General features: G+C 47.6%; 1 protein-coding gene across 2 annotated transcripts in view; it reads right to left on the bottom strand.

The window, feature by feature from the left end:
• Positions 1-26,137, bottom strand: part of CTBP2 (C-terminal binding protein 2) — a 65,700-nt gene that overhangs the window by 24,907 nt on the left and 14,656 nt on the right. Inside the window, exon 1 of one of the 2 annotated variants that reach the window (XM_075717450.1) lies at positions 22,514-24,209. The exons of the other annotated variant lie outside the window; for it this stretch is intronic. Within the exon in view, the coding sequence (XP_075573565.1) occupies positions 22,514-24,209 (1,696 nt within the window). Of the gene's footprint in view, positions 1-22,513; positions 24,210-26,137 lie in introns of those variants that run through there. 2 annotated transcript variants of the gene reach the window in all.

Here is a 26,137-nt window from a genome sequence, read left to right as displayed (position 1 = left end):
GGGGGCTCTTCCACAGCTTGAGTAATGCTTGCTAGCTACTAAAGGAAAAAAAGACGGTGAGCTCACTCCAAAACCCACAGGTCTTGCCAAGGCCTTGTCCCTTGGAAGACCTATTAAAATAGCTCCTGGGAACTTGCCAAGCGCACCAGCCCAGCTGGAACCGTCTGTTCAGTGACCCTCTTGCAAGGTCATCCCTTCTGGAGACCGAAAACAGCCACTCTTCAACCTACGAACGTGAAATGTTTCTGCCGGGGGTGTTGGACCTCTGATAACTTTCTCCCTTCCTATCATTGCTCTGTCTGCATCCCTGCTCTCAGATCCCCACGTCTCTTCCACAGTGAAGATCAAACGAAGGAAACCCGGCCATGGAGAGGAAGCCCAGCCACTGCCACGTTTCCAGCTTTTCTGCAGCGCATTCACAGCCCATACGGGGCTCCTGCTTTTGTCATCCTAGTTTCTTCCTTTGCTTTTTTTTCCATTTCTTTCCCCATCCCGGTTTGTACCCAGAGTCCCCCGTGCTCTCCCATCGCTCTTTGAGGAATTTGAGACCAATTCTGCTTAGTGCAGAAAGGATGGCAAAATGGAAATATATGAGTGAGGGAATAACCCTGGAAGGTCCTGGGAGGTGCTGAATGCCTGCAAATCCCCCTCATTTCCCTAAGATAAACACCCTCACTTCCTCACAGCACTGGATCGTAACTAAGCGAGAAAAAACCCCTAAATACTAACATTCGAAAGCACTTAACTACAACCTACTTGCTGTTAAAGTTGATTTAGTTTTACAACTAATGCTTTGTAAGTATATCATAGGATTTTATCGCAGTTACACTGAAAAAAGAAGGGCATGTGTGGAATTCCTGTTGACATTTAAAACAGCCCAGAACCATAAAAACAAAGCAAACAAAACTTTGGCCTTGACAGCAACCACCAAACCCCACCTGCTCCCACATGGGTTAGCGAACGAAATCTGCACTCGACCACTTCTGCGGCCCCAAGCGTGGCCCTGGCCCGGGTGGGTGGTTCCCCAAAGGCAGGGTGCCCTTCCCCGAGCTCCCCAGCCCCTGGCCCTTCTGCTCGCACCCAAGGAAGTCACTGAGGCCACCAGGAAACCCACCGCGGGGGAGGACTACCCTTAAGTGGATACTTCAGCTCAGCACGTATTTAGCGTGTGCTGTCCTTAACAGAAACGCTGTCTTGGATCGGGCTGATATCCCCTCGAGGCGCATTATCAAGTATTTGCCAGGCGAGAAGGTGCACTGTCATGGAAGATAAAGATGATTGCGCCACACGGCACAGGAAAGATGTACGTAAGAATCGATTTTATCCTTCGGAGGAACCATGTACGGAGGGAGGCTGTTTGCCTCGTGGGTCTTCCCAGCTACGGAGGGTAAGCGAAGCAGCTCATGCGGGAGCATCGTCCCCTGGACACCCCAGCCCAGCAGCTCTGCCTGCAGCCCAGCAGCTCTGCCTGCAACGCTGCCTGCAGCCCAGCAGCTCTGCCTGCAGCCCAGCAGCTCTGCCTGCAACGCTGCCTGCAGCCCAGCAGCTCTGCCTGCAGCCCAGCAGCTCTGCCTGCAACGCTGCCTGCAGCCCAGCAGCTCTGCCTGCAGCCCAGCAGCTCTGCCTGCAACGCTGCCTGCAGCCCAGCAGCTCTGCCTGCAGCCCAGCAGCTCTGCGTGGGCACGGCCCTGCGGGCAGCGGCGGAGCTAGGGGAACAACCAGCTCGCTCTGACCTTCCCCTTGGGTTACGCTTTCTGAATCTTACAGAACCTCAATATTTTCTGTGTTTTTTAACTACATACTGGAAAAGACTGGTTCCACCTCGGGCAGGATTTACTGGTCATGACTGCATTAAGAAGAGAGCGCTCTATATGTAATGTCCTAGGAAAAGTATGGCAAAGAAACTCACTCCTGCTTTGACCCATGTTCCTTAACTAACATATTACATTATTTTTAATACCTTTGTAAAGCTGTCTCCCCAGATACATCAGTAAAATGAAGAAGGATCCCACACTGTGCTTGCAGCCACCTTCCCAGAGGAGCATGCTCTGCCAGAGAGGTCAACAGGAGTGGGGTGACGCGGGGCCCAGCAGCATCTCCCACCCTGCCATCTTCTTCTGAGTCACCTGCAAGACTGCTTACTCAGCTGGAAAAAAAAACCAAAACCAACCCATAAACCCCCCCCAAGAAACCTCAATGTCTTTATCCAACTTCTCTGAAAAAAGATTTTAAGAGATGCCACGCAATTCAGTCCTTTTCAGCTATTTGTGCCCTTGAGCCATGCATTAATACAGCTGATACTAAGCTGGATTGAGGGAATTTTAAATTGATGTATTGGACGATGTAAAAACAAAACAAGCACTCCAAAAAGAAAAAAGGAAAAACTCAACACAAAACTGGATTGTAAGCTGCAGATCTCATGAGGTCAGGGTGAACATACGAAACCTCTCACAAGAAATGTTATTAATAATAGCACCTTATCTGCTGTAACATAGAAAGTACACTAATAAATAACAATACACTGATTAGTAACAAACTCCCAAATCCTAGAATATTATAATTTAACTGTGGTTTTTTTAGACTGAGGGGGAAAAAGTGGTGGTCAGGGCAGAGAACTCTGTATTTTAACCTCACCCTTTTTAAACCTTCTGACTTTGCACCTTTGTAGAGCCTTACTAGCCGCTTGCTAATAATTGCTGTATGCTGAGAGCATCTTGAAGTTGCAAAAGGGCATTGTAAGTATCTCAGAAAGAAATAAGAGCATGTCCGTACACTTACAAAGACTTCTCAGGCACACAAAAGAATACACTTTTGAGACTGCATGTAGAAATTTTGACTCCATGTATACAGATGTCAGGTTTCTACTAGTAAACTTCAAGCCAGAAAAAAGTCCTTTGTAATTCAGGGGTATTAAATCTTTCTTAAAATGTCCAAATCAAATTAAACCAAACGAGATATTTTTTGTGAGTTGCTTTTAAATTCAGTTCTTTCAAATATCCATTAAACCTTTTGAAAAGTAAATGAATTTTATTTTTAATGTAATGGGCAATTGTGCAGATCTGAAGAAAAGCATGTGGTCCCAAAAGCACCTGTGTTTTTTCTAACTATACAAGTTGGTTTAATACAGATATTATCTCTCCCTGCAAACCTTGCCTAGCTTCAGCTTTCCTGGCTGAATAAAGATAACAGAAAAAGTTTAATGATTAACTTTCACATTCTCTATTTTCCCCCTTTATCAGGCTTTTCCTGGCCACTAGCATTCCTGCCTTGCTGTAAAACACGGGCTGCAGGTCTGGGGGCTGCATGCACCCGCCTGCGGGCAGTGCTGGGGACCTCAGCCCTAACCTCCACACACCTCCTCTTGATATACTACCACCTCGACAGCCTCTGCACTTGAACGTGGCCAGAGCAATGCAAAACTCTTCCAAAAAGATCTCAAATAATATTGGAGACGTGATTTCTTTTGCTACAGTGGAAGGAAGCTCCAAGTAAGGACTGGGGCTGAAGCTGTGGTGCCTCTGGCCACCCCACCTTACCTCCCTGGTCCTCTCAAGGCTTTTGGAAGCTGAAACGAACCCCTCCAGAGCGTTCCAACTGGGCTATTCTTGGGCCCTGGCTGCGCAACACGCACTAGGAACGGGCGAGAACATACCTAACATTTTTTCTCATCCCTGACCCTAAAAACATTCTCCCCTGATTAGTGATAATCCACGGCCACACACTTCACATCTTAAGACAGTGGACCATGCAGTGTCTACTAAACGCCATCACTAACTTTGATATCAAAAGTACCTACTCACCCTGAGACACCACGTCTGCCAGCACAAGTGATGATCACCCCGTCGAGGGTTTCTGCACAGGGTTCCTGCACGCCCAGGGTGGGCTCGAGTCAAGGCTAGGTTAAACTCTCATCGTTTTGCAAATCCCATCCTTGTAGCCACTTCATCCCCACCTCTCCCACACCAGCCAGAGGGGACTCAGCCCGGTCAGCCACATGCAACCATCTCCTGGTTTATGGAAACCGTGTTCAATGTCCAAATACTGCACAGTTCCTTGAATTATAGAGCTTACAGTCTCCCGAATTTATCATCATGTTTAAAAGAGTATCAAAAACCCTCACAAGTAATGACAGATGAAAAATTTATGTTAAAACAGAGCTATTTAAGCTATGACAATCTAGAAAAATCTTTGCTAATCTGCTACATCTTTGAGCAAAAGAAATACACGCTCCCCGGGTTTCTAATAAAACAAAAATGAACACTGGCAGAGCAAGCAAAATCATCTACAAATACAAATCAACCTTTTCTCCTTGTGAGCCAGAGTAGCCCAAGGGATAACGGCACAATTATGCTTCTGATGTATTTATACAGCACGTTTCATCTTCATTAATCTAGATAACACACTGGCAGATTCTTATTTTTCGGTTCCAAGAACGGTGAGCTATTCCTGTGCGGCAGTAGTTCAACACCCACCTCTCCCTCAACCACGCGGGGCCCCGCAGAGGTCTCCAACCATCGGCCTGGAGCACCATGGGTGCCTCCGTCCTACCCTCCCAGCCTTGGGATGGGGCTGTACCGCTGCAGCCCCGGCTTCTCCCAGGGCTTGTCGCAGCTCCAGGCTGCATCCCAGCAGCCCCTGAAGTTCACCGTGCTCATCTGGGCACAGCGTGGGGCATGAAGGACCTCATTGAAGCGTGGGGCAGCCCTGCCCTTGCTTCCCCCGGCTCTAACGCATGGCTTTTCTCATGGTGGGGAACAACAGCAGTGCAACAAGAGCTAGAGGAGGGAGATCAGGATGCTGGAATAAAGCACACCTGCAAGGATCTGTATTTTCTCTCTGTTTTTTGTGAGCTGACATTTTGGTCAATGATCTTCATATTTGAGGTGTCTTATTTTCTTGTGCCTGCAAAGGACAGCTGCACTGCAACTCCTGTGGCTGCTGGGAGGCATTTTCTACAGACATCCTCAGTGCATTAAGTGACGAATAAAATCCAAAGCTGTAGAGAAACTGACTGCTCTTGAAACCACATTAAACTATAAGGGGCTGAAAACTTCTTAATTTTTATGTCTCTTCACTATCACAGAGAAAGACAGACAATGCTGATGTAGGTAAGCGCAGGCTATGGATTTATCTAATAATGTATATTGAAGATAGTGAAAATATTTTGAATTTCCCTACAGTTACAAAACTGTAAATCACACTGACCAATACCACTGCAGTAAGCCATTTTCCTCTAACCATTTTCTGTATTTTACCGGTTCAATAAAGCCCATCACTTATCAACCTAAAAGCTGTAGTTACATACCCTATGGTTATTCTCAATTAATTGATTTTTACTTGATTTTTTAAATTTTAAATTTGTGCCGCAAACCCACTGGAAGAGTGAGGTACAGCAAAATGAACTAACCAGATTTCATTTCTTTTTTGGGAAGGAGATAAGGGAGGGGGGGAGAAAGGGAGAATCCTGCACTGAAGTTTCAGAAAGTTGACAAACTTTCCTGCCTTGCAGTAGAAAGCACTTGGCAAAGAGGAATGCTGATGCATCATACCCTGGCCTACGAATTTGTACACTTGATTACATCATACAGATTACAAAACATATCAAATGAACCGACTGGGCTGAGAAAACTCCCTGGGATCATGAAAAAAAGAAGACTCCTGCCACAACAACAATCTTAGGTAGTGCCTGTGTCCTCGGGGATCCCAAAGCCCCTCGCACATTAGCTGCCACTGACATAAAACCACCCCGCCGGCTGTAATCAAGAGGTACAGACTACGTGACAAAGAGCTGAAGTACGATGATCTTAAAGGTCTTTTCCAACCTAAATGATTCTATGATTCTACGATTCTATGACACGGTACTCATCAAGAAACCCAGCTAAAGGAGCATTTGACAATCTCACACACAAGTATGCCTGTGTTTTCATGGTTCATTCCACAAATACCCAAGAGGTAAACTGTACAGTACTCAGTGTAATCTATTCCTCTAATTAATACCTTTGCTAGTACAAGGAAAGCCCCAATATTGTGAAAAAAATCTGTAACACACGGCCAGCTGATATTCTTAAGAGTACTTAAGAATACAGAGGTAGCTTCGTAATTACCCCCAAGCCCTTTTCCATTTAGTGGCATCACTTTCAGCAAGTTTGCCCACACCTCTCCCTGGCTCTCAGCCCAACAAACGGGTCACCTTCCTTGACCCGTTGTCCTCTCTCTGCAAGCAAATTTGTGCCCATTCGTTTCCCTGATACCCTCTTCCATCAGAAGGAAAAAGGTGATTCTTATGCAGAAACTTGTTAGAAGTTGCTCTCAACAGAGGGATCACCTGAAAGAAGACGCACAGATCTCGGTCGCAGGGTCTGGAAATGATTTGGTGAGTTTTCTAAAACAAGCTGTTTTGTTGCTGCTCGGAAGAAGCAGACCTTGAGAGAGGTGCATTGAAGCAGATCCCTCTCAATGCCTTGTTCAAGGTCTAGCCAACTGACATTGATGGCTTTCAAGATTTTTTTTTTTTTTTTGCTTTGTACGTAAGGCAAGGGTCACAATTCTTGAAGGACTCCTCTTCAAGCTCGCATCAAACGAGTGTGATGGATCTGCTGTACCAAACGCAGCCATGCTGCTGTGCTCTCCAGCAGCCCCGCAGGAAGCGCTGGAGATGATGTTGCACAGACACCCACGACAGAAACACGTCTCGCCCTCTTCTGCCTCCTTACTTCAGACTGAGCTGGTGAACCACGCTCACTGCCAGCATGAGGTACAAAGCGGACACCAGGACTCCTCCCCAGCATGTGCCTGGATTCAAGCATTCAGCCGACTTGGGACTGCTTCGCTGTTTCTGCCCCTGTCAGGCACATAAACAAAAACTCAGTTGCTATTTCCTTGCGATTCACATGAGGAGTGCCCTGGAGTCAATGGGTTCAGTGTGGGGATCATTCAAACCAGCTGCGGCCAGTGAAAAGAATCCATTCTTCAATCCTGCGACCAGGCTTGCTAGAAAGTAGGGAGCAAATGTTCCACCCAAAATACTTTTGGTCTGAGCACAAGAGAAGCTATTGGCAACAGCAACGTTGAAAGAATGTCTTAGCATCAGGCTCAGATGCCTTGCAAATGTATTTTGTATCCTCTACCCCAAACTGTATTTCTTTCTGCCTGTAACAGACTACATGCTTTAACCGGCTCTGGCAGATTGCTGAGTGTCTTTATTTTGGCTAGTAGAGAGCTCCCTTCCATATGGGACCTATCTAGGATGGAAAGCAGATCTACTGGGATGGAGAGCCCAACCCTAGCCGAGCACCGGACCACCATGGCCCTCCACAGTGAAGCCAAGTCTTGTAGGAGTCCTGGGCAAAGGGTGCAAATCGGGCAGCTCCTTGGCTGCTCATCTTTCCCCGGAGCCACGTGGCCAGGCAGGGGTGCAGGTGTATTCCCTGGCGCTGGCCATGCAGTGCCGTGCCTACACAATCCGTGCATCTGCTGGGTGTGCTCTCCTGCCCCAGCTTCCCGGTCCACCCCGGACTGATGGTGCAGAGCAGGCTTTGCGCAAATCCTCCTCCGTGTTGTATGCACCCATCGCCGTCCCTCTGTGCACCCAGTTTTACTGCAAGGATGCTCCGACAGTATTGCAACAAATGCTGCTTTTCTCAAAGAGCTGTAAACTGCCACAGCGACCAGGTGTGAATGGCTAAAGTCTCTGCGGTTTATTTTTAACCTACAATGAATTTGAAAAGCAGAAGGTGCTGCTGTTGCTAGGGACACAAAGGTAGAGTAGCAGACACGAAGAGTTCCCTCTGGGTGAGCGACCAGGCCTGATCTGAGCATTTCCTCTGGGTTGACTGGCAAGAGCAATTAATCCTGACGTGGTGCATATGTTCCGAATTTTGTGTACTTCAGAAAAGAAACGAGAAAAAAAGTTATTGTGCTTCGCTGCGAAATATCAAAAGCACTGAACTGTGATGCATTAACATGGCATTGTCTTCAGGACTCTCGCCCAACTCAAGGCTGACAAGAGGAGCTGGCACACAGACATTAAGCAGTGCACATATTCTTTCCTCACACACCCAGGTACTTCTGCACGGCACAGTAACGCATGTGATTGTGTCTCTGTCCTCTTCATACAGTTATCAGTGCAGGATAAAGTAAGGACAACGCCCGTTAATGAAAGATGCAAGAGAGGATAACAACTAAGATAAAAAACATTTGCATTTATAAATGTCACAATATAAAGGAAATGATAAACCCCTGCAAGCTGAGTTTCTAATTTGGTCTTAATCTCACTGGGCATAGCCACGCCAGTGCTGGCTGCCTCTCCATCTCCCTTCCACTGGTCAGGACAAGCCTTTTCCCAAATCACAACAGCTGGCTGGAGAACCCTCCACCTCCTCTTTCTTGCTACAACTTTCCCTTAGAGCATGATGACTTTTAAATCCTTTCAGGCTCAAAGCCCAGTAAGCAGTAAAGCCCAGCACAAAGTGATACTTATTTCTCATAACTGGTGGGGTTTTTTTTCATATAAGAATCCAACAGAAAAATAACCTCGGCAGTGTTTGTCATACCCAGAGGTGGATTTGAAGCTCGGATGAAGTGAATGTGCTGCACACGGTGGTGCTTGGTGCAGCATGCCTGCTTCTTAACAGAGTTAAAGGAAAAGCTTGCCCTAAGCCAAAGCTCCTATCTTCCTTCAGCTGTAGTAAGGAGTGACTTAAAATCTTTGGGGGAGCTGGAAACTCTGGTATGGACAAAGAACTCAAATGAACAGCCACAATGGCTGCAGAGTGGTTTCCTTAATTAGCAAGTTGGCTGCGTTCGTAAGGAAGAGGAAAACAATGCTACAGGCAGCCAAGGCAAAGAGCAAGTAAAAACTGTACACATGCAGCTCTGGAGGAAACAGAAACCGGCTCTACCAGCCCCCCAGATCCTCCAAAACCACGTGTAATTATTAGGCTGAAAATCAAGCGTGGTCCTGCTGCTGAATCAGAGCAGTACAAGCTTGTGAATATGCCTTGGCCTTAACGAATACATTTTGACAAGGCTCAAAACACTCCCCAGGCAATTTAAGACACTGTAAAAAATCAAGGAACTGACAGGTTTTGCCCTCAAGATGTCAAATATAGAACTGCCGTCTAGTTTTGATGAGCTGTCACTCTATCCCCCGGACATCCTTATTGCAGCAAAGCATTTCACGTCACGGGCTGCAACCACACAACGTGGTCCACGAGGCTATTGGCACGTTCTCAGAGCATCAGTCAACCCAGCTTCAACAGCATCCGAGAATCCCTGTCGATACAGCGGCAGTGGTGGTCTTCCCAGCCCTTTGCCCTGCGCTGGCGCTTGGTGATGGGCAATGGGAGAGTACAGAGACATCCAGCACTGTGTGACTGACTGTAGGGAAGCCTGAGAAACTCACACCTCGCTGCTCGCTTGTTGGCCAGGTTTGCCTGGCTGTCCTCACGGAGACCCGGTTGCAGGAGAACTAGAGAGCCGCGTAGCAAACAGAAAACGCTAACCAGGAAGGTTGTGTGCTTTTTTTTTAAAAGAGCAGACCAGATCCCATCCTGAAAGCACAATAAACTCTCTAAGAAGAGACACTTCAGACCGTGCACATCTCTCAAGCCAGCACAGGGTACATCCTGACAGAGAGATGGGTAAATGTACAGAAAAGCGTAGAAAACCACAGGTAGAGAAACTGCAGCCTTCCCCTCTGCCGGTCACATGCAGGTCTGTCAATCCAACCAGCACCTGACACCTGCGACCAGAAAGAAGCTGATACCTGTCACGCTGAGACGATCCAGCAGCCCACTATGGAAATTCAAATGGCCGGTGCCAAAACAGCGCTCCCGGAGAAGAGGCAGCTGTGCCGTGCATCTGGGGAGACCGGGAAGGCAAAACGAGCAAACACTTCTTGGCTGCAGCAGAAAACCAACATACCGATGCCTCTCCTAAGCACAAGACTCTGGCCAAGAAGAAAGATGGGTTGTGGACCATTTTCAAGGGTGCACTTGAGATGCTCTTACTGTAATTGAACATGAAGCTGCGGCCTCCCAGGGCTGCGCGCACTCCTCGCCGTGGCGGGCTGCCACCTTGTGTGACTGACCACGGGGTATTTGTGTTTTTCTGCTTCAAACCAGCCACCGGAACGAAATGAAACGCGGGTGTCTGACGTGAGGGAGGCTGAGGAGCACAGCTGCGGTCTGCAGAACGCAGTGACTGGAGAACGACGGCAGCAGAAGGCTGAGTTTTTTGGAGTGTAGCTCCAAAAAGAAAATCTCACGATCCTCTTCCACGCAGGAGATGAAAAAGAATCACCCCAAACTGGACAGGGAGAGGTGTAGGTCCTCGGACGGTCTCTGCCTCAAACACCTCTGCAGCAGAAATACGGCCATCACCCCAAGAGACCTGCAAAATTATCTCACATCTGACACCCGGAGCTCCGCGTGGCTCGATACAAAGCAGCAAAGCACAGGTTACACATTCTGTTTACAAGAAAATTAATCTTAAGTGACGTGGAGTGAAATCTTGGATCCGGGAATCAATGTTTTTAAAAAACAATTTTAACTTGCTATTTTGCCAAATTCTGATTGGAAATCATTGCTCAGACCCCAAGGGCTCATGACCCACTTACCAAACACGGCACTGCTGTATTTGGACGGACTCGAGTCAGAGTGCTTCTAACACCATGAAGGGTAGAAGCTAGAAGCAAACAAAGCATGTAACTACGCCAACTTGAGAGGAGGAGTGTACAAAAAATTCAAAACGCAAACATTTTGTGAATGTTAAAGGCAGCGCTGTTCCCAAGCATGGAATACTTTCCTAGAAACTGGCTACCTTTAGGGCACTGCCTGTCTTTCTGCAGTATTTTGGCTGGCTTACTGTTGCTGATTCCAGTATTTTCCCCCTTTCTTCTGCTCTCCTACCTTCTTCCTTCCTCTCCCACTTCTCCAGGTATGTTTGCACCGAAGGAAAACTGCTCCCGTTGACTCTGCGGGGCAGTTTCCAGCCTTGCCTATGCTCAGTGGTGCTGGCAGCCTGGCTGCTGCCTGAGCTGTCTGGCATTTCTTAGCACGTACTTCTTGTTCAGTACTGTGGTGCTTTGGCTACGTGCCTTATGAACGGATTAAACAAACAAACAGGTAAGAGGCATATTAACTCAGCATGCCTAATAACTTCCCAGAGTGGGAGTAAAGGAAATTGGAGATTCCCCAGGAAACTGTCCCGGTATGAGGAGTAAGGCCAAACTCTCCCCATTACAGGAGGCATCGTGGAGAGGAATCATGTACTCTTGGCACCTGGTGCAGGCAATCCACGACCGAACCGTAAAAGCACCAAAAGCAAGACAGGAATTGCATTGCAAACTGCTTATCTTCTCGAGTCCAGCTGCTGCTCTGGAGCCTGAGGGCTCTGTGAGGAGTGCAAGAGGCTTTTCAGAAGGAGTTAAAGCAGCACTATTCCTTACTGGCATCTGACGCCTCTTCCTTCCTGGAGCAAAAGCGGCTCACTGTCCTCCTGGGAGAATGGTGGAGCATCTCCTTTGCCTCTAAGTGCTCTGCAACTTCCCGTACCGTAAACCGGTTGCGTAACACGAAGCTGCACTGTGCAAAACCTCGTGAGCACCGAGCCTTGTAGCAGCCAATGTTGTTTCTCCCGATCCTTCTGTGAGATCTGCTTTCCATATGTCTCTGCCGATGTGCTCGCCTTCTTCACGACTGTGAAAGACCAGTCTCCCTCCCCGCTGATCCTACCCCCCTCCCTGCCTCAGCCCGCCTGCCGGCTGCACATGAATGCACGTGGATGGGGATCGAATGGTCAGGTTCGCTTTTCTCAGGACCACTCTTCTCTCTAATGCCACCCCTACTAAGGACATAACACCGTGGTTACGCGTTGTCTCCAACCTCTGTTTGAGCAGTCCCACCGCTGCACCGGGGACAGAAGCCACAGTAGGACGGGACTTCCCTTTGCATTTCCCAGGACAAAGCTCATCTACTACCAGGAAACTACCAAGAGAGAAAAATTCAGTTTCAGAACTAAGCACAAGTTACAAAAGTCATTATTTACTACCAACTTCCCAAACTCCCTCTTTTCCATGTGCCACCTCAGAAAAAGATGACAGTCGAATGGATCTGCTCTGGATTTCTCTTACACATCTCTCACAGCTGCAAATCCTTTACAAGGTGCTTTTACTTCGCAAAGCACCTGTTTTTCACCCTGAGTGCTACCTTGCCTCTGAAAAATATCTCTGTTTACAGTCTGGAACTTTATAATATTGAGCGATGATCAAATTCGTTATCTCCACACGCTCCTGTCGTGTCAATATTGCAAAATTGCCATTTCTCTTTCTCCTCCTCAACTGCTACCATGATTCACATTGCCATTAGCTTCCACAAGTGACCTCCTTCAGTTTATTGTAGCCCATAGTGTCACTAATCTTTAAAATTATCCTCAAATACAGATAGACAGATATGCCGCTTCTCACATCTTCTGCCACTTCTGAGGATCTTCTTCAAACCCCTCTGTAAAACAGCCAGCTCTGCCTTTTCCAAGGATCCCATCCCTCCTTCTCCAGGGAAGAGCCACTGCTCCCTACCTACTATTCATGCTTTTGTGGTGGAGCAGCCAAGTAAGCTCCTTCTGTGCCTCCTGCTCCGCAGGTCCTGCAAATCCAGCTCCACTCCGCTGCTGTCCCATCACGTCCTACCTCCTGCCGCTGTAGCGTGTCCCATCCCCTCACCTGGGATCCTTTTCTCCGGGGCAGCCGGGGGGCTCAGCCTGTTTTAGGACCTCCCACGACTCTCCCACGACTTCCCATCCGCTTCCAGCTAGAAGTCCTCTCCTGCTTCATTCCCAGAGATGCAAAAGCCTCGTTTTTTTTCCCCTTTCTGCTTTATCCACCTCTAACTCTGAAGCACTTTTTCTGTTTTAGGAGGCCTGGATGGTCTTTCCAGCCACCTTCCATCCCTCTGTACGCTTCCAGATTTCCACACTAATGCTCCAGTCTTCACGTAGTTCAATCAAGTTTAAAGTCTCACTTTTTGCTCTTTGCACAGCTACCGCTCGGCCGTGCCTAGTGAAGCACGTACTGCAACCCAGCCATTTGTAATGGTCAAAAAGCCACAACAGTTTATAAATTATTTTTGTACAGCACCCTCTCTACAGCAGAGCACAGTGGGTCCATATCTATGAATCATTTTCATTTTCAGAGTTATTTTTTCTCTGGAGAGCGTTGCAGTGAGCTAGTCGGACTGGCTTATCTGTTCATTAACAGGAGCAAAGGCCAGCCTGACACATCGCAGTTTTAGGCCGAGTAAACCAAAAATGTGGTAAGTTGCCTAACCAGAATAAGAACAGGAATACTATGATTTCACATAAAATTGAAATATCAGGAATGAAGAAAACAGAAACGTTCAACCATATGCACAACTCAACCACTTTTAAATGGCAAACGTCCAAACCAGAACAATAGTTCTTAGCACACAGCCGGTACTGTGCCTCAAAGTCAGGCTGACCATGCAAAAATAACTGAAAACTAAATAGTCAACATCAGTGCCGATCGATACTATATTTAAAAGCAATTTGAGCTTTAATAATTCAACAGAACTTAATTCGCTGGTGGTAAGAAAGGTGGATTTTTTTTCTTTCCAAAGCACGACGTGGATGGATATCCTATCTCTGTAAGGTACACCCCAATTTGTAGCAAGTGCCAGGCATGGGGCCAAACACACACACACACGCACACTCACACACACACACACACACACACAGAGCCTCAGTGTTCTCCGAATCAGGCCCACAAACCACAGAAACCAAGATCAAGCAAGAAATCCTCTAACAGCTTTAACATGCAACATTTGAAACTGAAGCAACGTTACCGATATTTTTTACCTGGCAGCCCTCTGTTAGAATTTTGTTTCAGAAATTTCCAATTGCAAACTTGCAAGTGTTCAGTGGAATTCCTTTTTTATGTCTTGCTTCAGACTGTTAATAACAGCTCCAGTGCTAATGACCTAACTCCTGAATGTACAGAGGAAAAACAGCACTTCATGAAATATTGATACACACTTGGAAATTTGACAATTATCTCCAGAGCTCCTTGGTAAAATCTGAAAGCAAATAAATAGCAAATATTTCCTGTACTCATTAAAATACTGAAAAACAGAGAAAGAAACCTACTCATTATCCATTTGACAAATACAACCTATTATTTTTAATAATGCACAGGCATTCAATGCATGAAATTTACAGCTTCTCTTGCTTAAAGAAACCATTGGGTTTGTAGATCTCATTTTAAGAAATGCAATAAAAGTAAGTTATGTGGAGCTGGCTGCTTTTGCAGGGGAGGGTAAAATCATTCTTGTATTGAAATCAATGGCAAAACTACCATTCTTTAGATGAAGCACAACTTCACTCACTGCCCTATTGTGGAAGCTGCTTGTCCAGAAAGAAATTCTCCAAAAATCAGAAATAGTAATTTCATTGCCCTTTCTCACGCAAGCTTGGGAAACAGAAAACTGGAGGAAAAAAGAGCTGACGAGCCAGAGCGTGGGGCTGCTAGTCCACATGATCTACCTCCGTATCTTGCTTATCACAGGCCAGCAAGATGATACGCAGGCTGGCCCGCTGGCCAGAGCACGGCATGGGAGCTGCCACACTGCTGCTCAGGAACACATGCTTTTCGGATGAACGGCAAGTACAGAGAACACCTTCCCCTTCTGAATAAATACGAGCCATAAGGGGAAAACTTTCAATGCAGAGCATGACAGGTTGCTCGGTATTGCGTTACAGTGCAACCATCGGTGTTGTTATAGTAATTCTGCTTTCTGGACCTTTTAGCCCTGACTGCAGATGAAACGGAACCACAACTGCTGCCACCAAGAAAGAAATGGAAATTTCAGATTCTTAAGCCAAATGTTTCAGCTAGTAAGATACCGACTTCCACTCTTACGCAGGGCCACTCAACATGAGCAAGAATTCAAAGACAGGGAAAGCTTCAGATCAATAGGAACTGGAACTGCTGGCTGGGTGGCATAACTAAAGCTACATTTCAGCTTTCCTCATTACTTCAATGTCCCAACAGGACGGTCTAGATGCTGGTAAGCTCTCTGCTGTCCACACTGAATACTCTCTTTTATCTTTCATAATACATACTTATTAATCTTCCTTTCATCGACAAAGCAAAATATAAGCACTTGCACGAACTACTGTACTTTTTGAATATTCATTTAACACTTTATAATAAGTCATTCAGAGGAAGGCAGCGAACACAGCAAATGACTGTGTGTGACATTTCCATTCCAGGGTTTTTTTCACTCTGTGGGTAACAGTGAGGATCCAGTAAGAGACTGGACCCTCATAAGAAGAGGCTAATCATCTACAGTTGGTAAAGGAGTGCGTAGGAGGCAGCTTGAAACCGCTCAGGGATTTCCAGTGTTAGAACAAGCGTCAGGAAACATGTTAGGGTTAAGAAAACGAGCAAGGAAGTCAAGGGGGCATCATCAGGTTCTTGCATCCCACCACCCTACGACTGCCAATGTGGCTCCTTGGCATGGAGGTAACCCATCCAGAGATACCACCTTCACAGCTGGAAAGTACATGCCAAACATTTCAACAGGACTTCAGTTTTGATCTTCTTTTTCTGACTTTTTTTATTGAAAGTATATCCTAAATTATTACTTATCATTGTGTTTGCTGTCTAAGCAAAGTCCCTTCTGCTTATTCACTTGCCAAGTTGGTAACGACAACCTAGGAAATAATAAATTGCTTGATAACCAAAACAAGTCACTTCTGGCAAAAAATGAAGACTCTGCAGATGTACTGTTCCAAATGGATAATGACTGATACACTGATTACATTTTTGAGAGTTTTTCTCCCTATTTTCATCTGTATATATATCTGCATATGTAAATAAAACATGAGAATGCCATCTTGGCTGTTCATATCAGTATTTACCAAGCATCTCCACCGGCTCCAACCGTTAAGGTAAGCCTTGCTGGTTTCCTTCTTACAGCGACAACCTGCTTATCTCTTGGATTACAGAGCCTAAACCACCCTCTTCCCGGGGACTATGACGCTTTCAGGAACTGTGGGAAGAGTACCGTACTCTCACTCTTCTCCCAGCCTCTCCTTGGCTGCCTCTTCTTCCATGTGCAAGATGTGGCGAGAGGCCATTTCCCTTGGCCACCCTACGTTTGGTGGTTGCAATGCACCCCCAGGCCCTGGGGTGCTCCCGGGAGGGAATGCCGCAGGAGGGAAAGGACCACAAGCCTCCATCACCAACCCCACTGCTGGCTGTTCAAACGCAGAGCACGCCGCTCGTGCACGTGGCAGTGGGGTCTGCAGACACTCTTCGCAAACGAAAAATGGAATTGATGTACTTATGCCTGGCAAACGAGGCTAGGTCAAGGTCTTTCAAACTACCTGAGACCTGGAGACATCACACTGGGGAACTGAACTGCAGCAGCCTCGCAGGGATGCTGTGTCACACGGAAAGGGGCACAGGGTTGCCCCGCGCAGGCAGGGCTGGGACCACGTTCCGTTGTGCCGTGGGACCCACATTTAAGCCGATTGTTGGCCTCAACACCCTTTGCACTGGGGCAGAGGGCGGAGGAAGGAAAGCCAGGCACTAATCTGCTCCATCTGCTCCGGAGCAGCTAATTGGATTGCGAGTCCAGGAGGCAAGGCCCCCGGACAGGGCGCCAGCAGTCACGCCGGCCAGGCACAGGCACTCAGAAACCTCCTATTTCACTAAATAAAGCTGCTCTAGTGCAGAGGGCGAGGGTCCCACCACACTGCCAAACCCGCCTCGGGCCAAACCCTTCCTAAGGATGCACCCAGTTGCACCATGGCTGCCCAGCACCTCTCTAACGGAGAGGTGGAACTAATATTTCCCAGGAAAAATAACATACGTGCCCCCTCCATCCCCCCGCAAGTAACATTTCATCTTTAACAAAACACTAGAAACAGCAGACAGAAGAGATAAAATATTAGCTTTCTTTACCAAAAGCGAGTAGAATGCTGCTAATGTCTGGTTTTATTTAGGTGCAAAAGTCAAAGGCTCATCTGCCAGTTGCTATATATAAACCTTACTAATATATGTCCTACATCTGCAACATTTATTCTAAATCAGTGGCTTAATGATTTTGGTCGTCTGCTTTTGAAGGATTCATCTCAGCACCTATTTTACTTTTAAAAATAACAGACAATTCAGTTGTGCAGCATTTTCATTAAACTGGTCTGTAATGTAACGCTATGAGAAAGACAAGGAGAAGAAATATAAAAAAATGTTTAATACTATAATGATCAAAAACCTTTACATTTTTTTCCCTCTGTGAACACTAAGTTTGTAGCTATGGAAACTACTTATGAGAAAGCTAAAAAAACGTAAGCAAATACAGTCAGAGAATGATCTGGATATATGAAAGTCCTAACAATGACAGAGAACTACAGACACAGGGTAAAAGCAAAGTGTAAATTGAAGATGACAACACTTGTGCATCTGGCAACATGTTCTCCTCCAACAGGCCAAATTCATTTTTATTGCCACGGCACTAAAGTCAATGAATTGCAACTGGAATGAGTTTGACACTTTATATTGCTTTTGATAAAACCATTATAAAAAGCGTATTTCAACCTTTAAAAAAAGTATTTGAGAAGCGTATTCTCTGCAATCAGTGAATCGTATGCGCATATTGGCCAAGATAGTCAATATTTTATCAAGGTAGTTTTCAGCACATCTCTGGCACGCTCTGTTCTTCAGCCATTTACCCTATTAATGCGAGCAGTGCTGATGACTTCAATTTTAAGAGCCACACATGATGCACATCTGCACACTCATCTACCAAACTGAGGCTGCTGAGAGCATGCACATGCAAGTAACGCTCAGCCGGGCCCTTGCGAGCCTTTCAAAGGCCTTCCCAAACACATTGTGAGTATTTCCAGCTAAAACCTTTATCATATTGCATATTAATATCTTGCAAATGGTGCTGCGACCATCAGGACAGCAGACGCTAGCAAGACACATCGGCTTATTTCAAGCAAGTATTTTTGTACAGAAGTAACAATCCCCGTTAAAATCATTAGTCCGTGGGTTTGCCAGTGAATGCAGGGCAGACGTACTTTACCTGGAGTAACACACTAGCTGGGAATGGCTCCAAGGACTTGCTATGGTCTGTCAGGTCAATGTGCAAATTAAATCAGATTTATTCAGTACACTGAGCTTCCTTTGGTGCTGTTTCAGTCTGGATTGTTAATTGAGCTGCCTTACATGTATACATTGTGCTTACATGCTACAGTCTGTGCAGAAAATAGGGAAAAAAACCTGACGTTGATATCTGAACTGTCTGCTATATGGTACATTGGGCAAAGAACAAACCAACCTCAACAAACGCTCATGGAATTTATATTGCGTATGAAATATCACCGCTAAACTCTCTCTGCCCATAAAAAGCTATGACAATTTCCACGTGGTACTCCTAAAAGAATGGGCAAATGTCACTCTTAACCCTCCTTGAACAACCTTGAAGGCTGTTGCTCCTGACTATGCCCTCTGCTCTTCGGGTGTTGCCCACATGAAGAGCTTCAGCCTGCAACTGATGCGCAGTTACCACAATTTTTATCTGTCACAGGGTGGAAAATACCAGTAAAAAGAATTGCAATCAATTGTTAAACAGTATAAGCAGAGCTGAGCTCATCACAGTGAAAGGCATTTCTAGCTGGGCTCTCAGCTGATAAAAGAGAAGATGAGTCCCCTTCCCAGAGGAGAGAACTCCTTGTCCAAGGAAGGCAGCTACCCTCAGCATGGTTTTCCCTGCTCAGGAAAAGCTCAGGCTTTTAATCAAATCTTACAGCCAAGTAATTTTTTGCTCCTCCTTCCTTACGAGACTACCCGACTTGTATGGGGCAGCCCTGTTCCTCATCCCTGTGGGAAGCACCTCCCCCTCTGTGATCATTTGCTTTCAGATCTTCATATGTAACCTAGAGTTTGAAAAACCATCCAAGACACTTATTTGCAATGAATCACCGCTCCTCCTTGGAGCTCCCCAAGTCCATCATCAGAAACAGAAGTCTGGACAGACTCCTTGTTTGGGAGAAGCCTAGGCTAGCTACAAAAATAGAAGGCTTCTTATCAGCCAACTGCTTTAAGACTGAAAAATTGGACACAAAAATATAAATGACTAATCTAATAAAAATACTAGCAAACATAATAATTGGAAGATGCAACATTTTGGAAGTGGAGCTCAAGTAATCTGATCAGTGACCATCAGATGCGGTTTGCCCTTACCAGCTTTGCTGACCTAGCTATTTATTTCCCTGCATTACCACGCACTTGAGCACAAGGCTGGCCACAAACCCGCTCTGGCAGCAGACCGCCAGCCGACACCGTTTTGTCGCTCAGACTTTGCAGGGTTTATTTTTCCTGCTTGCCACTGAGATGACTTGGTGCGTTCACTACCTGTGACGCTACGGATGGCGAGGCTTCAGGAACGGCCGGCTCCGAGGATGTTTCTCCCCGGGGAAGCCATTACTGACAGCTTCATGCACAAGGTCTCGATGACGCAGAGAGCAGCAGCTTTGCCAGAGCCATGGTTGGGGAGTTCCCGGAATGGGAAGCCAGCTCAGCTCCAGAGCTATGGCCCTCGGCTCCTACACCCCGCCCGCACTGCCGCCACAGCAATGGGTGCTCATTCACCACCTTCTCTTCGTGCAACTCCGCAACTCCCTGGAAGGGCAATTTATCTAAGTTCTTCTTAATAATTATTTTATGAAATGCAAAGAGGTTGCAGGAATAAATCACGTTGCCGATTCTCCCTTATCTAACCGTACCGAAGCGAGGGGCCCATAAGCATGCGGTGCCTGTACCCCTGCCCAGGTCACTGTCTCTACCATCAGAAACACCAGGCAGGAGGAGACACCTCCCTCTCGCGAGCCATCTGCCCAAACCCCAAAGTAAACAGTAGCTGTGCAGAATCTGCATGGAGTGTCAAAGCTCAGCACAAAATCACAAACTGGATACCTGAAACAACTCACTGTAGAAAGACTACAACACATAGTCCAACAAGACTTCAAAAATAACCCAAATGATCTATTTCAAGCCCCTATCCATATAACAAGCTTCAAAATATCACTGGACTATAACATACATTTTACAACCCTCCGCTGACTGAAAAGACATTAACCTATACCGACAGAAAATATTTGCAGCTGTTTAGAGACAGAGGTTAATACTGAACTTGCTTTCACCTTGCGACTCAAGTATCCACAGCCAAAGCTACAGCCAGGAGAAGGCTCGTCGCTCCTAAAAACGCATCCTGTCTCTTCCTGCTGGCAAATACGATTTTCCTGGATTTCATCAAGTTTCTGTCATCCGCTCAATGTTTTAAAAACATCTTAACATATTTGTAATATACGCTTATCACCTCGCGTGTAAGTGTGAACACTCCTTAGCAATGGTGTTCCTTAAAGAGTCATTCCTCAACACAGCTCAAACATCTACAAACCGCCACGCCTTCCATTTTTAATCCGTATCCTTCCATTTGCCGTGTGTCTTACCTTGGCTTCTACTTTTAAAATATAGTTTAACAGGAAGAAAACCTCTCAGGCTATTTGGAAAATAAAAAGGGGAAATAAATAAAAATGAAGACAATTTTACAGGTCCTACTTCAGCTAAACCTTTCAGGGACTTCAATGAGAAGATAATCTTTCTGTGATTATGGCCAAACCCTCTCGTTGCTTAGCAACACATAATTAAGGAATATGTTTTCAGATCCGCTTTGCAAGCTGGCCATTATCAGATGAAATTACTGGAGCAACAAATGTCATCCTCATGCAAATGAGTTGGTCGTAGGCAAAAAAAAAAGAGGGGGTTGAGTAGCGAGAAAGAGCTCAGCAGCACAGAAATGCTGCTGGCTTCCTCTTGTTGCACACCGGTAATTCTTTTAAAGGGAAGGGATAATATCTAGATTTTTAGAGAACAGGGTTTGCAGTTTATATATGAGGCACACAGAAGGAGGGGTCCATTTCTTGTGGTGGAGGAGACCGCTCCCAATGCGTATCCTCCGGCGGTCCCTCGCACCAGGGCTTTCACTGCATCGGTACTGACCGGCTCAATCAGACGTACCGCAAATAAATGAACGTATTTGTGTTCCCCACATTATGCCAGTTCATCTTTTTTTTCAGGCTTTGGGAAATTGTTTATTTAAAAATACTGCCTGGATGTACTACTTTTGCATCTGATCCATGTCAACACAGAACGCGTTGCCTAATATTTAAGCATTTTTTAAAAATCAATACATTACACCAGCTACATAAAAGGACGCATAAGCATGAAAGAAACGGCATCTACTTCCTAGCTGTGTAATTATGGTAAGCCAGGGAAAGGGGTGCGCCAAGCGTCTGCATTTTGACAACTTTATCATTTCCACTCACAAAATCATTCTTTATTTAGATTCCTGTGGAATGGCATCACCAGTTTGGCACCATCTCTATGCCTATAAATGGTATCCTTTTATTAAAGCTTTGTGCGTGCACGCTGGTACGGCACATTGTTCGAGACTTGTTTGCATGGGAGTTCAGCTGAACTGCACAGGGAGAAAATGCCCTGCTCACAGAGTCACTACAGGAAAAAACATTTCAAGGGATTTCTTTCCCCATTTTTCAAACAAGTCAAGCCACAAATGAATGGATTTGCCAAATTTCCTCATACTTAGCAGTGCATTTTTGGGGGTTAGTTCCTGTCAGGCTCTGTCATCGTCAGTGTACGTCTCCAAAGTGGAGGAGTGGAGCCTGCTCAGCTTATCCAGCTTCACATCTGAGCAGCCAAGGGCCTGAGCACTTCTAGAAGGGGAAGACGAGGAGCCACCATTCATTTTTATTGTTCTAGTGCTTAATGACAGGCTTTTAGTTTTAAGCACAGACCTATTACTTTAACAGCTATATCACTTCACTTACAGGCATCTCTAGAAGGAAATCAAGGCGTTTATTTTGCATGCCTGATAAAACAGCAAATTAATAATAAGAAGAAAAGACTTAGGTAACGGCCAAAGGTAAGTCGATTCTCGAATAACACCATTAGCTATCTGATGAATTTAGTCAAAACAATGCTAACCATTTCCTCCGAGGAACACATTTGCGCCTGATAACAGCGGTAAAAAGTCAATCTGCAGCAAACCCTGTAGTCCTAATTGCTCAGCCAGCCCAGTATCTAATCTCCCGTTCTCTACAAACAACAGGAATGGCAAGATTAACCCTGGAAGCATTATCTGAGATACCGCTCACTTTTAACTGAAGTTGGCTAAACAAATAAAATATTTGGAATTTAACCGCAGAGCGAGAACCAGCATCTTTAGCTCCGCGTAGCCAGCGCGGCCCTGTGAAGAAATCCCATTCACCACCTTTTCTAAATAGGAAAGCGTCTAATATTTGATGCGAAACCCCAATAAATTTGACTCTGTTTTTTGGGGGAGGTCAAAGTAAGCAACAACAGGGTGGTTCTAAGCTACCATATGGGCTAAGGCCCTTCGGAAATTACTTGGTTCAGGCGATGCCATGGTGGAGACGATGACGGGGGGCCCCGTGCGCCTGCTGAGCTTCGGGTACGGGGAGAGCTGGGCAGGGAAACCGGGTCCGGTGGGTGCCAGGCTGCCGTCCCCCGGTGCTCCCGGCCGGCGGAGGAGCTGCGGGCTGCCGTGTGGGCTGGGCGCTGGCGACGCTGCCGCTGTCCGCTCCCTCTTCATGAGCTCCATGGGCACGGTGTAGGTGGTGGGGTAGGCCGTTTTGGGGCTGGCGTGCGGGTTGGCCGTGGTCATGGGCATGCCGGCCGGAGCAGAGTAGGCGGAGGCTGGGCGTGGGTGCGTGTTGCAAGGCAGGGGGGTGTTGTATCCAGAACCGGGGAGGAAGTGCGGCCCCTGCGGAGCCCCCGCGGAGGCAGGGTAGGCGGTGGTCTCCAGCAGGTGCTGGGTCGGGGCGCTGGACGGCCGGCGGTGCATCTCTCCCGCTCTCGGGGAGAGCGGCTGCAGCGGAGGCGGGGGCTGCGGGGCGGCAGGGCCGTCCGTGGTGGGCCCCGAGCCCAGGGGCACCCCGTAGTCTCCCGGCAGCTCGCTGCGGTGGCTGAAGCTGTTGGAGCGGGTCCTGGGGCGCAGCGCTCCGCTCCTCCGCTCCTGCCTCTGCAGCTGCATTTCTGCCTTGTAGTTGTGGGCGATGCGGGAGAGCACGCGGGCCTGCCCCAGGTTCGGAGCCACGGACTTGATGTCGTTCTCCTCCATCATGGCCAGCAGGTTCGGGGAGTCGAAGCCCTGCTGCAGCAGAGCGGCGAAGGTGCTCTCCGAGACGCCCTCCGCGCGCAGCAATGCCACGAACTCGGGGTCGAAGCTCCTCTTCCCCTCCGGCCCGGGGAAGGCGGGGGGCACCGGCGGGTGGGAAGGGGTCACCACCACCGCCTCGTAGCTGTCGTAGGGGCCCTTGGCGCCGGCGCTCTCCCGTCCCGTCCCGTAGCCGCTGCCGGTGCTGCCGGCGGGGTCCACCACCAGGCAGGTTGGGGCAGCCTGCCTGCTCCCCGCCGGCTCGGGGGGCCGCTCCGCCCCGTCGCCGTAGGCCTGCCTGCCGGGGAAGGCGGGCGGCTCTGCCGCGTACCGGGGGCCGGGGGGCTCGGCGCCGTACCGTGCCGGGGAGACGTCTCTGCCGCGCATCCGCTGCCCGTCCAGCGCCAGCTTGGGGTCCCTGTAGAGGCGGGTGGCCTCCGGCGGGGCAGGCGGGCGCCCCGGGGCCTGGTCCCAGGACAGCCGGCTGCCGGGCGCCCCGTAGCTCGCCAGCGGCCGGCTCACCAGGTGGTCGCGGTAGCAGCGGGGGTCCTTGGGCGACCGAGCTGCCAGGGACGGGTCGCTGTAGTAATCCTGGGGTGGCAGAGAGCCCCGGCCCGCCATGGCCGCCTGCCGATCGCAGTAGGCGAAGTCGGGGACGGAGCCCTTCCTCAGGGGCCCCGGGGCGAAGGCGGCATCCTGGTACGGGTACGCCTCTTGCTTCAGCTCCACGCCGCCCTGCAAGATGATATCGTTGGCTCGCAGCGGCTCGTACCAGCCGCCCTCGCCGCCGTAGGTCAGCGAGCTCCTCCGGCCCGGCGGCCTTTGGTACTCGAAGGCGTTCTCGCTCTCCCAGTTGCCTTCATACCAGCCGGCAGCGTCCCAGCTCTGCGAGCGGCCGATGTTGGGGAGCTTGCTGGGGATGGGCATCGCCACGAGACCGCCTGCTCCCGCCAAAAGGGAGAAGAGGAGGCGCCTTCCTCCCCAGCGCTTCTCCGGCGCGCATCAAAACCAGACCGCGTTCCGCCTGAGCCCTCCTGGGACTTCAGCAACCACCGACCGGCGGTTTTACCTTTCAAAGTGTTGCCTGAATTATTAATGCTTTGAAACCTTAGTAGGCAAAGCATGCAGCGGCTGCTGCCGCCCGCCCTCGCTCCGGGCCGCCGGCGGGAGAGACCCTTCCCGTGCAGCGCAGCCGCCGAAGAGGGCGGCCGCGCTCAGCCCGGGCGCTTTATCCTCTGCGCTGGGGACGGCGCGCACATGGACAACTGGCCGAGCGGTGCGTGGGGATTAGGAGCTAAATAAAACCGCTAAAGCCCTCGCTCCATGTGACATCGTTTTAGCCCGATGAAATCTCCCGCACCGACCCAGCTAGCAAGCTCAATGCATTTTCTCCCCGGGGAACGAATTTTTTTTTTTTTCTTTTTTGCATGTTGGTTTTTTAAGACGCGTTTCATCCGTTTCAGTTGTCTCCTCCTTCAGGGCTCCCGTCCACACCAGCACCCACCAGGTATCGGCAGCGAGATAACGAAATGCGCGCTTATCCGCTCGTCCCCACACGCGCGCATGTAAAAATAAAAAAGAAAGCTTCGGTGTCAGCTCAATCTTAATCCACCCTGATGAAATGCTAATCCACTGCACACAGCTAAGGACAAATTAAATGGGAGCAAGCAGGCAGGCCTAAGAAAAGGCCAATGCAAGATACTCAAGAATACAAGAGCGATTAGAAATTAGTTAGGTATCTGTTTAACACTTTATGAATATTGTAATTTGCTTTGGAAATTACATTTTTTGTTGTAGTTTCAAATTAGCCATACTAACTAGCCTCCAAAAGGATTCTTTACATTATTACCATAATACGCAAATCCTTTCATCATCCCAGGACAGAAAATTGTGGAGGTGTAATCTGGAATGTATAATTTTAAGACCCTAGCAGAGGTCACGGAAAAGGAGGGGAGGATCAAAGGCTCTAAAGCCTGGTCTTACAAAGCAAAAAGGAATAGTAGACTTTTGCCTATTATCTCTGGCTTCCCTTGGAAAAACCACAGGTTTATGAGATGGGAAAACACTCAGAAACATCAGACAAGACTCAGTTTGTATCTAGCGGTATTTCAATATTCATATGGATTAAGCTTTTTTTACACTTAGAGTAGGCAAAGGGATTTAGATGGAATCACACCACAGAAAATTGTTATTTGGGAGTGTAATAAAAATTTCCATACATAGTCACCATTTTCAGAGGAGATATTAAAATGGCTCCCCAAAACATGTATCTAAATTATCATACGCTGCTCATGCTCAAATATTCCTTTTCAGAGAAGAATAGGTCAACCGTTACTTATTTTGCTAACCACTGCTAGTGAAGCAAGATTTTCTTTCCTTTTTTAATTAAAAAAATTCAGACAGAAATGATTTTGCCTTTCTCTGCTGTGATCACAACCTCCAACATGCCCTTTTCCAGGACAGACCCAGTAAAGGGAATAACAGTCACCTTCCTTGGACTGTTTGCAAGACAGCTCGAGCATTTTTCCCGGCTAATCCACAATAAATGTTTAGTGCGCTAGCCATCACATGATAGACTATTGTGCTATTACGATAGCTAAATCACTAATACAGTCTAATGCTTATACTTGCCTATCATACTAATACCTCTGGGCTGTATTTCTGACCCAAATACTGACAGGATCTTTGAGTAATCCCTAAATTTCTTTATTGCAGTAAATATTATAAATCCTCTTCAAACATTCTCTCCTCCAATTCCATGCCCAAGAACCACAGTCTTTAAAATTATGTTGGATATTACACAGACATGCAAAACGTGGGCCCCAAAAGATTATTTATGCAATTCTTTGAGAATA

Source organism: Pelecanus crispus, chromosome 10 (assembly GCF_030463565.1).
Source record: "Pelecanus crispus isolate bPelCri1 chromosome 10, bPelCri1.pri, whole genome shotgun sequence".
Lineage (NCBI taxonomy): Eukaryota > Metazoa > Chordata > Aves > Pelecaniformes > Pelecanidae > Pelecanus > Pelecanus crispus.
The sequence above is the reverse complement of the archived record's forward strand: the minus strand, read 5'-3'. Positions and strand labels throughout refer to the sequence as shown.